At 44.5% G+C, this 14,471-nt stretch overlaps 1 protein-coding gene across 9 annotated transcripts in view; it reads right to left on the bottom strand.

Moving 5' to 3' along the window:
• Nucleotides 1–14,471, bottom strand: part of ARFIP1 (ARF interacting protein 1) — a 200,181-nt gene that overhangs the window by 135,295 nt on the left and 50,415 nt on the right. For 7 of the 9 annotated variants that reach the window (XM_069744076.1, XM_069744078.1, XM_069744077.1 and 4 more), the window contains one exon: nt 12,672–12,751. The exons of the other annotated variants lie outside the window; for them this stretch is intronic. In XM_069744076.1, the coding sequence (XP_069600177.1) occupies nt 12,672–12,749 (78 nt within the window). In that variant the 5' untranslated portion in view covers nt 12,750–12,751. The remainder of the gene's footprint in view (nt 1–12,671; nt 12,752–14,471) is intronic. 9 annotated transcript variants of the gene reach the window in all.

Genomic DNA, 14,471 nt, shown 5'->3' with positions numbered 1-14,471 from the left:
CCTGCAATGAGAGCTTATAGGAGCCAAAGAGACTGACCACCAGAGCTTGAGCAAGTCTCCACAGTAGTTACATTCCTGGCTGAAAAGCATCGCTGTCTCCAGTCCACTGATTTCTATACAGCCGTTAGCGGCTCACCTCCCTCTGTCAGCTCCTGAGCTGCTTTTATCAGTCCTACGAGGTCACCAGCTCCAGCATTGCCATTTTCTAGAGCAGTTCTCGTAATCACTGCTCGTTTATACAAAGGCACATTTATCTCTATACCCAAATACAATGATAAAAGTGCACTGACACACTGACAACGGCTCCTTTATTATTATTATTATTATTATTTATTATTATAGCGCCATTTATTCCATGGCGCTTTACATGTGAGGAGGGGTATACATAATAAAACAAGTACAATAATCTTGAAAAATACAAGTCACAACTGGTACAGGAGGAGAGAGGACCCTGCCCGCGAGGGCTCACAATCTACAAGGGATGGGTGAGGATACAGTAGGTGAGGGTAGAGCTGGCCGTGCAGCGGTTTGGTCAATCGGTGGTTACTGCAGGTTGTAGGCTTGTCGGAAGAGGTGGGTCTTCAGGTTCTTTTTGAAGGTTTCGATGGTAGGCGAGAGTCTGATATGTTGTGGTAGAGCATTCCAGAGTAGGGGGGATGCACGAGAGAAATCTTGTATGCGATTGTGGGAAGAGGAGATAATAGGGGAGTAGAGAAGGAGATCTTGTGAGGATCGGAGGTTGCGTGCAGGAAAGTACCGGGAGACGAGGTCACAGATGTATGGAGGAGACAGGTTGTGGATGGCTTTATATGTCATGGTTAGGCTTTTGTACTGGAGTCTCTGGGTGATGGGGAGCCAGTGCAGGGATTGACAGAGGGGAGAGGCCGGTGAATAGCGGGGGGACAGGTGGATTAGTCGGGCAGCAGAGTTTAGAATAGATTGGAGGGGTGCAAGAGTGTTAGAGGGGAGGCCACAGAGCAGGAGGTTACAGTAGTCAAGGCGGGAGATGATGAGGGCATGGACTAGGGTTTTTGCAGATTCTTGGTTTAGGAATGTGCGGATCCGTGAAATATTTTTGAGTTGGAGGCGGCAGGAAGTGGAAAGGGTTTGGATATGTGGTTTAAAGGAGAGATCAGTGTCAAGGATTACCCCAAGACAGCGGGCTTGTGGGACTGGGGAGAGTGGGCAGCCGTTTACTGTAATGGATAGGTTCGTTGGGGAGATCGCGTGAGATGGGGGAAAGATGATGAATTCTGTTTTGTCCATGTTAAGTTTTAGAAATCTAGTGGAGAAGAAGGATGAAATAGCAGACAGACATTGAGGGATTCTGGTTAGTAGGGAGGTGATATCTGGTCCAGAGATGTAGATCTGTGTGTCGTCGGCATAGAGATGATACTGAAAGCCGTGAGATTCTATGAGCTGTCCCAGGCCAAAGGTGTAGATGGAGAAGAGCAGGGGTCCTAGAACTGAACCTTGCGGGACTCCGACAGATAGGGGGCAAGGTGAGGAGGTGGTGTGTGAGTGGGAGACGCTGAATGTACGGTCAGTTAGGTATGATGAGATCCAGGATAGGGCCAATTCTGTGATGCCAAGGGATGAGAGGGTCTGCAGCAGCAGGGAATGGTCCACTGTGTCAAAGGCAGAGGACAGGTCCAGGAGGAGGAGGACAGAGTAGTGTCGCTTGCTCTTGGCGGTTAATAGGTCATTGGTGACCTTAGTTAGGGCAGTTTCAGTGGAGTGGTGTGACCGGAAGCCTGATTGAAAGCGGTCGAAGAAGGAGCAGGAAGATAGATGGGAGGACAGTTCAATATGGACATGTTGTTCCAGTAGTTTTGAGGCAAAGGGGAGAAGTGATATAGGGCGATAGCTAGATACAGAGGATGGGTCAAGAGAGGGCTTTTTGAGGATAGGTGTGATTGTGGCATGTTTAAAGCTTGAGGGGAAAATGCCAGTTGTTAGTGATAGGTTAAAGAGATGGGTTAGGGTTGGGATGAAGACTGTGGTGAGGTTTGGGATGAAGTGGGATGGGAGTGGGTCAAGTGCACAGGTGGTGAGATGCGATCTTGAGAGTAGAGTGGAGAGTCCGTCTTTATCTGAAATCACACAGCACAGAGGAGTCAGCCAAACATTAAGCAGCAGCGCTGGGCGAGGAATAGAGCTGGAGTGACAGAATTCAGATCTACAGACTCATTTGCAAATAATTCAAAAGCCGATTCCACCTGTGGTTTTACACCTGCGGATTCCTATTATGGAGCAGGTGTAAACCGCTGCGGAATCCGCACAAAGAATTGACATGCTGCGGAATAAACAACCCTTCATTTCCGCGTGTTTATTTCCGCAGCATGTGCACTGCGGCTTTTGTTTTCCATAGGTTTACATGGTACTGTACAGTCAGGGAAAACTGCTGCGGATCCGCAGCAAAATCCACAGCGTGTGCACATAGCCTTACAATTTCTTCTATAAATATCTACAGCTGTATACAAATAAAAATAATGCTGCAGTTCTTGTATCATACCCTGGATCTCCTATTCCTCACTACGTAACACCTTTGGCCTGGTGCAGTTCTGCAATAAAACTCAGGCAAACTTTGTACACACAGTATATGGCCTCAGTGTTGTACCAGTAGGAGTAAGGACTGTGACCGTCATGGGCCTCTTGTCATCAACTCTTATTAGCAGGTATGTTGGCGAGACTTACTTTCTATCCTATACTATAGGGAGAGTTAAGGAAGATTGTATGTCCTGCTTTCGGCACCTCATTAACAGTGTGACCCTGGTGAGTAATACGGTATATAAAGGGCACCTAAGCCTCTACATGACAGGAACAGCCCTTTACTTATTTACTAGTCAAACAGCACCACCTACTGAACAGCATTGGAATAACACCACACTTAACATTTTAAACTGCTTATAAAGAACTAGATGGTGGTCCGATTCTAACGCATCGGGTATTCTAGAATATGCATGTCCACGTACTATACTGCCCAGCCACGTACTATACTGCCCAGTCACGTACTATACTGCCCAGCCACGTACTATACTGCCCAGCCACGTACTATACTGCCCAGCCACGTACTATACTGCCCAGCCACGTACTATACTGCCCAGCCACGTACTATACTGCCCAGCCACGTACTATACTGCCCAGCCACGTACTATACTGCCCAGTCACGTACTATATTGGCCAGTCACGTAGTATATTGGCCAGTGACTTCGTATATTGCACAGCCACGTAGTATACTGCCCAGTCACGTAGTATATTGGCCAGTCACGTAGTATATTGGCCAGTCACGTAGTATATTGGCCAGCCACGTAGTATATTGCCCAGACACGTAGTATATTGCCCAGACACGTATGTAACAGGTTAAAAAAAAAAAAAGAGTTAAAATAAACATACTCGCCTTCAGAGGAAGCCCTTGTAGTCCTGGCGCCTGTGTGCGGTGCATGCGGCAGCTTCCGGTCCCAGGGTTGGATGAGCGCAGGACCTGTGATGACGTCACGGTCACATGGACGTGACGTCATGGAAGGTCCTTCTCGCATACCATCCTTGGCCCCGGAACCTGCCGCTTGCACTGCCAAGGAGAGGACGCGACGGAGGGTGAGAATAGCAGGTTTGTTTTTTTAATATTTTTACTATTGATGCCGCATAGGCAGCATTAATAGCAAAAAGTTGGGGACACAGGGTTAATAGCAGCGGTTACGGAGTGCGTTACCCGCGGTATAACGCGGTCCGTTACCGCCAGCATTAACCCTGTGTGAGCGGTGACTGGAGGGGAGTATGTGGGCGCCGGGCACTGACTGCGGGGAGTAAGGAGCAGCCATTTTCTGCCGAACTGTGCCCGTCGCTGATTGGCCGTGGCTGTTTTGCCGCGACCAATCAGCGACTTGGATTTCCATGATAGACAGAGGCCGCGACCAATGAATATCCGTGACAGAGAGACAGAAGGACAGACAGAAAGACAGAATTGACCCTTACACAATTATATAGTAGATAAAAGAAAAAGCGTCACTTACATGGCAGAAGATTCATAGTGCACAGAAAACTTGTAGTAATGCCAGTCCCAGAGAGAAAAAAAACACATCTAGCATACGAATAATCTAAAAACGCAGATTTATATAGATATATTAAAAGCCACATCATCCAAATCCAGCGCCAATGTAAAGACAGACGTGTTTCAGACAAAGCTCATGCATTTTTAGAGGATCTGCATGCTGGATCTGTTCTGTATGTTCAGCCTATAATGACTTGCATCACTAACGCCAATAACAAGGGGTACAGTGCCCAGCTTGTGGAGCCATATCATGAGGCATCACCTAGCAGTAGTGGCAGAAAAGCTATAATTACTGTTATATGTAATAATGCAGATTCTCTGTATTTATGATGCCAGTATGACTGACTGTAGTTTCTATTCAACGGCAGTGCGACTGCATTGATACCAATATGATTCACCATTGTAAGGCTAATGACAATGGGAAAGATAGAAAAAAACCCACAAAGTTTAGATAGAAGCATTTGGAATAATTAAGACTATACAGTATATTCTATATACACATACACACACAAACCGAAGAGTACAGCATCACACTGTATGCCAACACTGAATATGTGGGTGCACTCCACCTGCCATCAGTCTGTTTTAATTAGCGCTGGATCCTACCTGCCCTTTTTAGCTACAGGAGAAGCACATACAGTTGAAACCAGAAGTCTGCATACACTAAAATACATACAAAAAATGAAACTCATATTATATAGAGTCATTACAAACAGAGTGATCTTTTCAAGTGTTTATTTCTGTTAATGTTGATGATTATGGCTTACAGCCAATGAAAACCCAAAAGTCATTATATTCAGTAAATGCACTCAATACTTGTTGGGGCTCCTTTTGCATCAACTACTGCATCAATGCGGTGTGGCATGGAGGCGATCAGTCTGTGGCACTGCTGAGGTGTTATGGAAGCCCAGGTTGCTTTGATAGCAGCCATCTGCTCATCTGCATTGTTGGGTCTGGGTTGTTTCATTTTCCTCTTGACAATACCCCATAGATTCTCTATGGGCTTAAGGTCAGAAGAGTTTGCTGGCCAGTCAAGCACAGTGTACTGTTTGTAAACCAGGTATTGGTACTTTTGGCAGTGCGGACAGGTGCCAAGTCCTGCTGGAGAATGAAATTTCCATCTCCAAAAAGCTTATCGGCAGAAGGAAGCATGAACTGCTCTAAAATTTTCTGGTAGATGGCTGCGCTGACTTTGGTCTTGATAAAACACAGTGGACCTACACAGCAGATGACATGGCTCCCCAAACCATCGTTGATTGTGGAAACTTCACACTAGACCTCAAGCAGCTTGGATTGTGGCCTCTCCACTCTTCCTCCAGACTCTGGGACCTTGATTTCAAATGAAATGCAAAATTTACTTTAATCTGAAAACACATTGGACCACTGAGCAACAGTCCAGTTCTTTTAATCCTGGGCCCAGGGCAGACGCTTCTGGCATTGCCTATTGGTCATGAGTGGCTTGACACAAGGAATGTGACACTTGTAGCCCATGTCCTGGATACGTCTGTGTGTGGTGGCTCTTGAAGCAATGACTCCAGGAGCAGTCCACTCCTTGTAAATCTCCCCAAATGGCCTTTTCTTAATCCTTTCAAGGCTACGGTTATCCCGGTTGCTTGTGCACCTTTTTCCTTCCACTGAACTTTCCATTAGTATGCTTGGATACAGCCCTCTGTGAACAGCCAACTTCTTTAGCAATGACCTTCTGCGGCTTAGCCTCCTTGTGGAGTGTGTTAGTGACTGCCTTCTGTCAAGTCAGCAGTCTTCCCCATGATTATGGAGCCTACTGAACAGACTAAGGGACCTTTTGAAATGCTTAGGGAGCCTTTGCAGGTGTTTTTTTATTATTCTAATTTACTGAGATCATGACGTTTGGGTTTTCATTGGCTGTAAGCCATAATCAACATTAACCCCTTTACCCCCAAGGATGGTTTGCACGTCAATGACCAGGCCAATTATTACAATTCTGACCTCTGTCCCTTTATGAGGTTATAACTCTGGAACGCTTCAACGGATCCCAGTGATTCTGACATTGTTTTCTAGTGACATATTGTACTTGATGATAGTGGCAAATTTTCTTTGATATTACCTGCGTTTATTTGTGGGGGAAAAAACGGAAATTTGGCGAAAATTTCGCAATTTTCCAACTTTGAATTTTTATGCAATTAAATCACAGAGATATGTCACACAAAATACTTAATGAGTAACATTTCCCACATGTCTACTTTACATCAGCACAATTTTGGAACCAACATTTTTTTGTTAGGGAGTTATAAGGGTTAAAAGTTGACCTGCACTTTCCCATTTTAACAACACCATTTTTTTTTTAAGGACCACATGTCAATTGAAGTCATTTTGAGGGGTCTATATGATAGAAAATACCCAAGTGTGACACCATTCTAAAAACTGCACCCCTCATGGTGCTCAAAACCATATTCAAGAAGTTTATTAACCCTTCTGGTGTTTCACAGGAATTTTTGGAACGTTTAAATAAAAATGAACATTTAACTTTTCTTCACAAAAAAAATTTACTTCAGCTCCAATTTGTTTTATTTTACCAAGGGTAACAGGAGAAAAAGGACCCCAAAAGTTGTTGTACTATTTGTCCTGAGTACGCTGATACCCCATATGTGGGGGTAAACCACTGTTTGGGCGCATGGGAGAGCTCGGAAGGGAAGGAGCGCCGTTTGACTTTTCAATGCAAAATTGACAGGAATTGAGATGGGACACCATGTTGGAGAGCCACTGATGTGCCTAAACATTGAAGCCCCCCACAAGTGACACCATTTTGGAAAGTAGACCCCTAAGGAACTTATCTTGATGTGTGGTGAGCACTTTGACCCACCAAGGGCTTCACAGAAGTATATAATGCAGAGCCGTAAAACTAAAACTAAATTTTTTTCCCACAAAAATTATTTTTTAGCCCGCAGTTTTGTATTTTTCCAAGGGTAACAGGAGAAATTGGACCCTAAATGATGTTGTCCAATTTGTCCCGAGTACGCTGATACCCGATATGTGGGGGGGGGCCACCGTTTCAGCGCATGGCAGAGCTCGGAAGGGAAGGAGCATCATTTGGAATGCAGACTTAGATGGATTGGTCTGCAGGCATCACATTGCGTTTGCAGAGCCCCTAATGTACCTAAACAGTAGAAACCCCCCACAAGTGACCCCATATTGGAAACTAGACCCCCCAAGGAACTTATCTACATGTGTTGTGAGAACTTTGAACCCCCAAGTGTTTCACTACAGTTTATAACGCAGAGCCGTGAAAATAAAAAATCCTTTTTTTCCCACAAAAATTATTTTTTAGCCCCCAGTTTTGTATATTCCCAAGGGTAACAGGAGAAATTGGACCCCAAAAGTTGTTGTCCAATTTGTCCTGAGTACGCTGATACCCCATATGTTGGGGTAAACCCGTTTGGGCACACGGGAGAGCTCGGAAGGGAAGGAGCACTGTTTTATTTTTTCAACGCAGAATTGGCTGGAATTGAGATCGGACGCAATGTCGCGTTTGGAGAGCCCCTGATGTGCCTAAACAGTGGAAACCCCCCAATTATAACTGAAACCCTAATCCAAACACACCCCTAACCCTAATCCCAATGGTAACCCTAACCACACCTCTAACCCAGACACACCCCTAACCCTAATCCCAACCGTAAATGTAATCCAAACCCTAACCTTAGCCCCAACCATAACACTAGCCTTAACCCTAGCCCAAACCCTAGCCCCAACCCTAGCCCTAACCCTAACGGGAAAATGGAAATAAATACATTTTTTAAATTTTTTAATGTTTCCCTAACTAAGGGGGTGATGAAGGGGGGTTTGATTTACTTTTATAGCGTGTTTTTTAGTGGATTTTTATGATTGGCAGCCGTCACACACTGAAAGACACTTTTTATTGCAAAAAATATTTTTTGCGTTACCACATTTTGAGAGCTACAATTTTTCCATATTTGAGTCCACAGAGTCATGTGAGGTCTTGTTTTTTGCAGGACGAGTTGACGTTTTTATTAGTAACATTTTCGGGCACGTGACAGTTTTTGATCGCTTTTTATTCCGATTTTTGTGAGGCAGAATGACCAAAAACCAGCTATTCATAAATTTCTTTTGGGGGAGGCGTTTATACCATTCGGCTCATGGCGGCTCATTTTTTGCGGGACAAGATGACGTTTTCAGGAGTACCATGGTTATTTATATCTGTCTTTGATCGCGTGTTATTCCACTTTTTGTTCGGCGGTATGATAATAAAGCGTTGTTTTTTGCCTCTTTTTTTCTTACGGTGTTTACTGAAGGGGTTAACTAGTGGGACAGTTTTATATGTTGGGTCGTTACGGACGCGGCGATACTAAATATGTGTACTTTTATTGTTTGTGTGTTTTTTATTTAGATAAAGTGTATTTATGGGAATAATATATTTTTTTTCTTTATTTAGGAATTTTCTTTTTTTTTTTAATTTTTAACACATGTGGAAATTTTTTTTTTTTACTTTGTCCTGGGGGGGGGGGAGGGGGATATCACAGATCGCTGATCTGACAGTTTGCACAGCACTCTGTCAGATCAGCGATCTGACTTAGAGCAGTGCAGGCTTACCAAGCACCTGCTCTGAGCAGGCACTTGGTAAGCCACCTCCCTCCCTGCAGGACCCGGATGCCGCGGCCATTTTGGATCCGGGCCTGCAGCGAGGAAGGAGAGGTAAGGCTACGTTCACATTTGCGTTGTGCGCCGCTGCGTCGGCGACGCAACGCACAACGCAAACAAAAACGCAACAAAACGCACGCAAAAACGCTGCGTTTTGCGACGCATGCGTCGTTTTTTGCCGAAATTTGGACGCAAGAAAAATGCAACTTGTTGCGTTTTTTTGGCCCGACGCTTGCGGCAAAAAAACGCATGCGTCGCACAACGCATCACAAAAAGACGCATGCGTCCCCCATGTTAAATATAGGGGCGCATGACGCATGCGTCGCCCGACGCAAACATGCATAACGCTAATGTGAACGTAGCCTAAGAGACCCTCGGAGCAACGCGATCACATCGCGTTGCTGCGGGGGTCTCAGGGAAGCCCGCAGGGAGCCCCCTCCCTGCGCGATGCTTCCCTATACCGCCGGCACACCACGATCATATTTGATTGCGGTGTGCTGGGGGTTAATGTGCCGGGGGCGGTCCGTGACCGCTCCTGGCACATAGTGCCGGATGCCAGCTGCGATAGGCAGCTGACACCTGGCCGCGATCGGCCGCACTCCCCCCGTGAGCGCAGCCGATCGCGTATGACGTACTATCCCCTCGAGGGTCAGATAGGCCCAGGTCACCTCGACGGGATAGTACGTCAAAGGTCAGAAAGGGGTTAACAGAAATAAACACTTGAAATAGATCACTCTATAATCACTCTGAGTTTCACTTTTTGTGTTGAAGACTGAAAAATTAACTTTTTGATGATATTCTAATTTAGTGAGAAGCACTTGTATGTATGTTTTTCTCAATATCTGACATGAAATAAGATTAAACCTTTCTTAAGGTCAATTAGGATTACCATAATTATTAATATTTGTCAAATGCCAGAATAATGAGAGAGAATGTTTTAAGGCATTTTTATTACAGTCAGTGCGGGAAGCTGAGGGCGAGGGACATGACAGACACCGGAATGTACAGTAAGTATGTAGTGTTTTCTTTTTGTTTTTTTTTACAAAGGTAACCAGGGTAAACATCGGGTTACTAAGCGCGGCCCTGCACTTCGTAACCCGATGTTTACCCTGGTTACCCGGGGACTCATCGCTGGATCGGCATCACAGACACCAATTTAACGATGACAGCGGGTGACCTGACGACAAAATAAAGTTCTGGCCTTCTAGCTCCGACCAGCGATGTCACAGCAGGATCCTGATCGCTGCTGCGTGTCAAACACAACAATATCGCTATCCAGGACGCTGCAACGTCACGGATCGCTATCGTTATCGTTCAAAAGTTGCTCAGTGTGACGGTACCTTTAGAGAAAATGCAGCAAAATTGTAAGAAGTAAATAGCCATTTTGCTCGCCCTTAGAAGCACTTGGCTGATGGGAACAGCATGAGGTTTATATTCTCTCTTTGCTAGATTATAGAAAGTAATCTATTCTTCTCTTGGCTATGTCCACTGTACTCTTCTTTATAGGGATTACCAACAGATAGTCCACAAAATGTCATCTACAAATACAAGTTATCACACCCTTTTACCACCTTAGTCCGTTCTGGTTGCTTGCCCTGGGACCATAATGAACACTGTGATAGAGCATAGAATGACACGGGGGCCTGCACACACCTTGCAGACTGACTTTACTCATTGAAATAAAAGGGAACAAGCTGCCATCAATAATGCAATATATTCCTTTACTTCCACTATTTTGCATACACAGAAATTAAACCAGCAGAGACCGTGCATCATCTAGATCCCTTGTCTCCATTCAGCAGCTAATAAACTAGGACGGCACAAGGGATACATTTCATGGGTCATTGCTTATTTACAAGGAGATCTCGCCCGGCTGCAGGAGGCGCACAATGGAGCGTGGACAGGGAGCGGGCTCAGCTTTCTATCTGGGCATTCTCCGCAGTGTTCTCCTGGCTAATGGGGAGGAACAGATTTTATTTCACTGACGGGTGGTAGATTTTTCCATAGAATAGAAAACGGTTAGCGTCAACAGAAAATATTTAATATAAAATTTTACATGGCATAAAGCTGCAAAAATACATGTTCTTATGTTCCCAGATGTGAATAAGTGGGGGCAGTGCACATCTATATAACTGTCAATCATCTGTTCTGGACAAGCACGATTGACAGTTACATTATTGCACTGGACCATTTTAAGTATAAGGGAATATTGTTCTTTGTTTCGGCTCCCAATCGGTGGCAGCATGCGCCAAAGAGGCTGGAACATAAGCCGTAACATCGCGCACTGGGCATAGGACTATGGATAAAGGTGGAAGTGCTGTATCTTCTTAGTCTACTTTCACACTAGCGTCGTTACGGGGCCGCCGCGCTGCGTCGGCCCGACGTACCAACGCATACTGTGCAAGCGCCGCACAACGGGGGCAGCGGATGTATTTTTCCAGCGCATCCGCTGCCCCATTGTGAGTTGCGGGGAGGTGGGGGCGGAGTTCCGGCCGCGCATGCGCAGTCGGAAATGGCGGACAACGCAGCAAAAAAGTTACATGTAACGTTTTTTGCTGCCGACGGTCCGCCACAACACGACGCAACCGTCGCACGACAGTTGTGACGTGTCAATGCGTCGCTAATATTAGTCTATGGGGAAAAAACGCATCCTACAGACAACTTTGCAGGATGCGTTTTTTCCCCCTAAACGACGCATTGCGATGTATTCAAAACGACTTTAGTGTGAAAGTAGCCTTACACTTTTACTGGTGGCACAAGTGGACCATGATACACACCAGAGGACTCGCATGGCGAGCTGCTCTTCTCTATGGCCCATGACTAGTCTTCTAGAGGTAGCGCTTCCAAATCTTTGGCCAGTAGTCGTCTCTATGACGCAGCCGACCAACTTACATATACGTTTATGGTCTCAACATTTCACATTTCTAACAGGGCAAGCATTTTGCCAGAATTTCTGGCAATGGAAGAAGAGGGTTCTATACATTTTGCACTCACATTTTTGGACACCTACCAGAGACTTTCACTGCTAGTATAATTTGCGCACTTTGGAGAACACAAACGATAACTAAAATTATATTTTGTCAAATCAAGCAACAACTAACAATGCGTAATTTTACTATTATGCATCAGTGTAAAAAAATACATAAATTGTTTGTGGCTGAAAGCCTGCAATGTATACCTGGAAATAAAAGTGCAGCATGTGCAGTTCTAAATGCCACTTTACTTATTCACACGTGTGGCAGTATCGCATCCACAAATAAAAAATAAAAAAAACACAACGGGCCATTTGTCATCTGTCTGTTTTTACCCAATAGTGTTTCACGTGGCTGTGTCTTTTGCCATCCGTGCGTCATCTGTATTGTGCATGCGTTGCAAACAGACCCAAGAGGGGTTTTCCAAGAGTCTCCAAGTAACTGCGACAAAAGGAACCGCACATGGATGGCATCACCTGAATGGGCAAGAGCTCAGTGCACAATGCCAGCCATCAGTCTATGCAAAACGTACCTTAAACTGTAACTGACTGTGTGCTGTCTGTTTGCCACTTAAGTCAGAAGTGCAAATTTGCGTTTTTTTTCTATTTTCCTTTTGTATAGGAAGCGGTGCAGATTAGCATTTTCTAAAAAAGTAGATAAAAAAAAGAGAAGTGTGCCAAAAGAACGCTTTCTAGGTATATGCGGGGTAAATGACCACCTATGGATACAAAGTGCACATGTATCAGGCGCTTTCCATCAATACCCCAAAACGTAAAGTGAAAGTCTGAACGGCACCTTAGAAAATCTGAAAGCAATTGATGTGAACAACATACTTAGCTTCTACTTTAACAAATTGAGATTGTGGGTACAGACAGCCAGCTAGCCAGTTCTCATCACTCAACTAAGAGCACTGACAAGAATGTGATCTATTGCCTTCCAATTCCTTGCGGAGATCTTACAGCTTTATAAAGGTGGCTAATAATGTCTAGGTTCTATTTATCTTAATAACAGACCTCAGGGTCAGAAACAACATCGTCAGGATCGGGTAATGTGGCATCATTAGGAGATGTGTCACTTGTGGTGTCAGACATATCTGAAAGTAAAATAAACAGAATCAGCATGCATTGTGTGAACTGTGCCATCCCAAATAACAGTGCGGGGGGGCTACCAGCGCCTGAAGGTACCAGTCAATGGCGGCAGCCAAGACTGCACCCATCCACCGCCTCCATCCACCCACGACGCTCCTAATACAGATTGTGCCGCAATTTGACTTCAAATCCTCTAAATATTGCATTGAGGCAGGCAAATGATGGTTTAACAATGCGGTTATCTTCACACGTGCCGTTTTTTGTTGTTTTTTTAAAAGTGTATTTGATGCAGCATACCATTTCTCTCAATGTTATGCAGTGCGTTTCACCATTCATATGAATGGATGAAAACCGCAAGCGAAAACCACTGCAAAAACACAAGTTAAAGCACATGTAAATAGAGGACAAAAACGCACGTGTTTTACAGTGTTATTTCTGCCATCGCTCTACGGTTTCTGCAGTTTTTTTCTACCTAAAAAATGATGTGTGAACATTCCCTAAATGTTGAAGTACTTCCATACCCCAAAGAGATTAGTGATCATATTGTTTTCTGCAGACAGGAAACATCCATTGGTGTAAGGGCCGTCCGCTCTGCGGTCACGTGTATGGACCCAGTGTGGCGGCACACTGTTATGTACAACACTTTACGTGACATGGCTTGTAGGAGACAATACTACTGTAATCAAGAATATCTACAATGACATCCAATGCTGGATTACACCTTTTCTTCATAGATACATATAGAATAAGTGCAAAAAACATGTGTGCCTCCATATAATCCTAAATATAGCATGAAGTCTCAGTATAGCAGTTATTTCTCCCTTATTACAATCCTATTACATATATCATTTTTATAGCGCCAACATATTCCACAGCACTGTACAAGTCAGAAAGGACATATACAGACGATAGCAGCATTACAGGACAACACATAAATCAGCAGATATGAAGAGGAGTGAGGGCCCTGATCACAATCTATAAGGAGAAAGTGGGGTCATAAAAGGGAAAGTTAGAAAGGGCTTGTTGTACAAGGTCCAAAAGTCAAAATAATAAAGAGGCATTTAAAGGGTTATTTCCAAAATAGGACTTTGGGGGCGCAACTGCTGGAAACATCCTCTACTCCCCCAGTGAGTGGAGAACAATCACTTATTAATTTGGGGGTCAAAGAACATTTGAAGCAAATAACATTTGATATCTGTCTACGTTTGTGACAAATATTAAGACAAATAAAATGTCATGTTTTGTATAGAAAGCAAAAAAAAATAAAACAAGTTCCGCTTGACAGCATAACATGGTTACATCTGAGGATGCTAATGCTCGGAACAGTCATTGTAAAGCGCTGGAAAGTGGGAGTATATTAAATGAGACAAGTCAGCGAATGGAGGCTTAATCAATAATTGCTTCTTAGCGATCATTGGGAGCCTGCAGCGGCGTCCTAGTGGCAGGTCAATTACAGCTGAGGTTAGAAGCTGCCGTGCACAGATACACATCAGGAGTCAGGTCGGCGCTTTGATAATTGAAGATCTGTTATTCACTGTGATTGTCTCCACGGATCAGGCAGAACCTCACAGGAGCGAGGCCGGAGGGGACGTCATGGGTTCGATTTACTGAAGAAGTGAGCAAAATTGCAGAGAGGAAATTAGAAATATAATACAAACCACCGCGGTAAGAAATAAAACCGTAACAGACGTCAGCCGCAGGAAAGTAGGGCGGGGACAACAGCTT

Source organism: Ranitomeya imitator, chromosome 1 (assembly GCF_032444005.1).
Source record: "Ranitomeya imitator isolate aRanImi1 chromosome 1, aRanImi1.pri, whole genome shotgun sequence".
Classification (NCBI taxonomy): domain Eukaryota; kingdom Metazoa; phylum Chordata; class Amphibia; order Anura; family Dendrobatidae; genus Ranitomeya; species Ranitomeya imitator.
The sequence above is the reverse complement of the archived record's forward strand: the minus strand, read 5'-3'. Positions and strand labels throughout refer to the sequence as shown.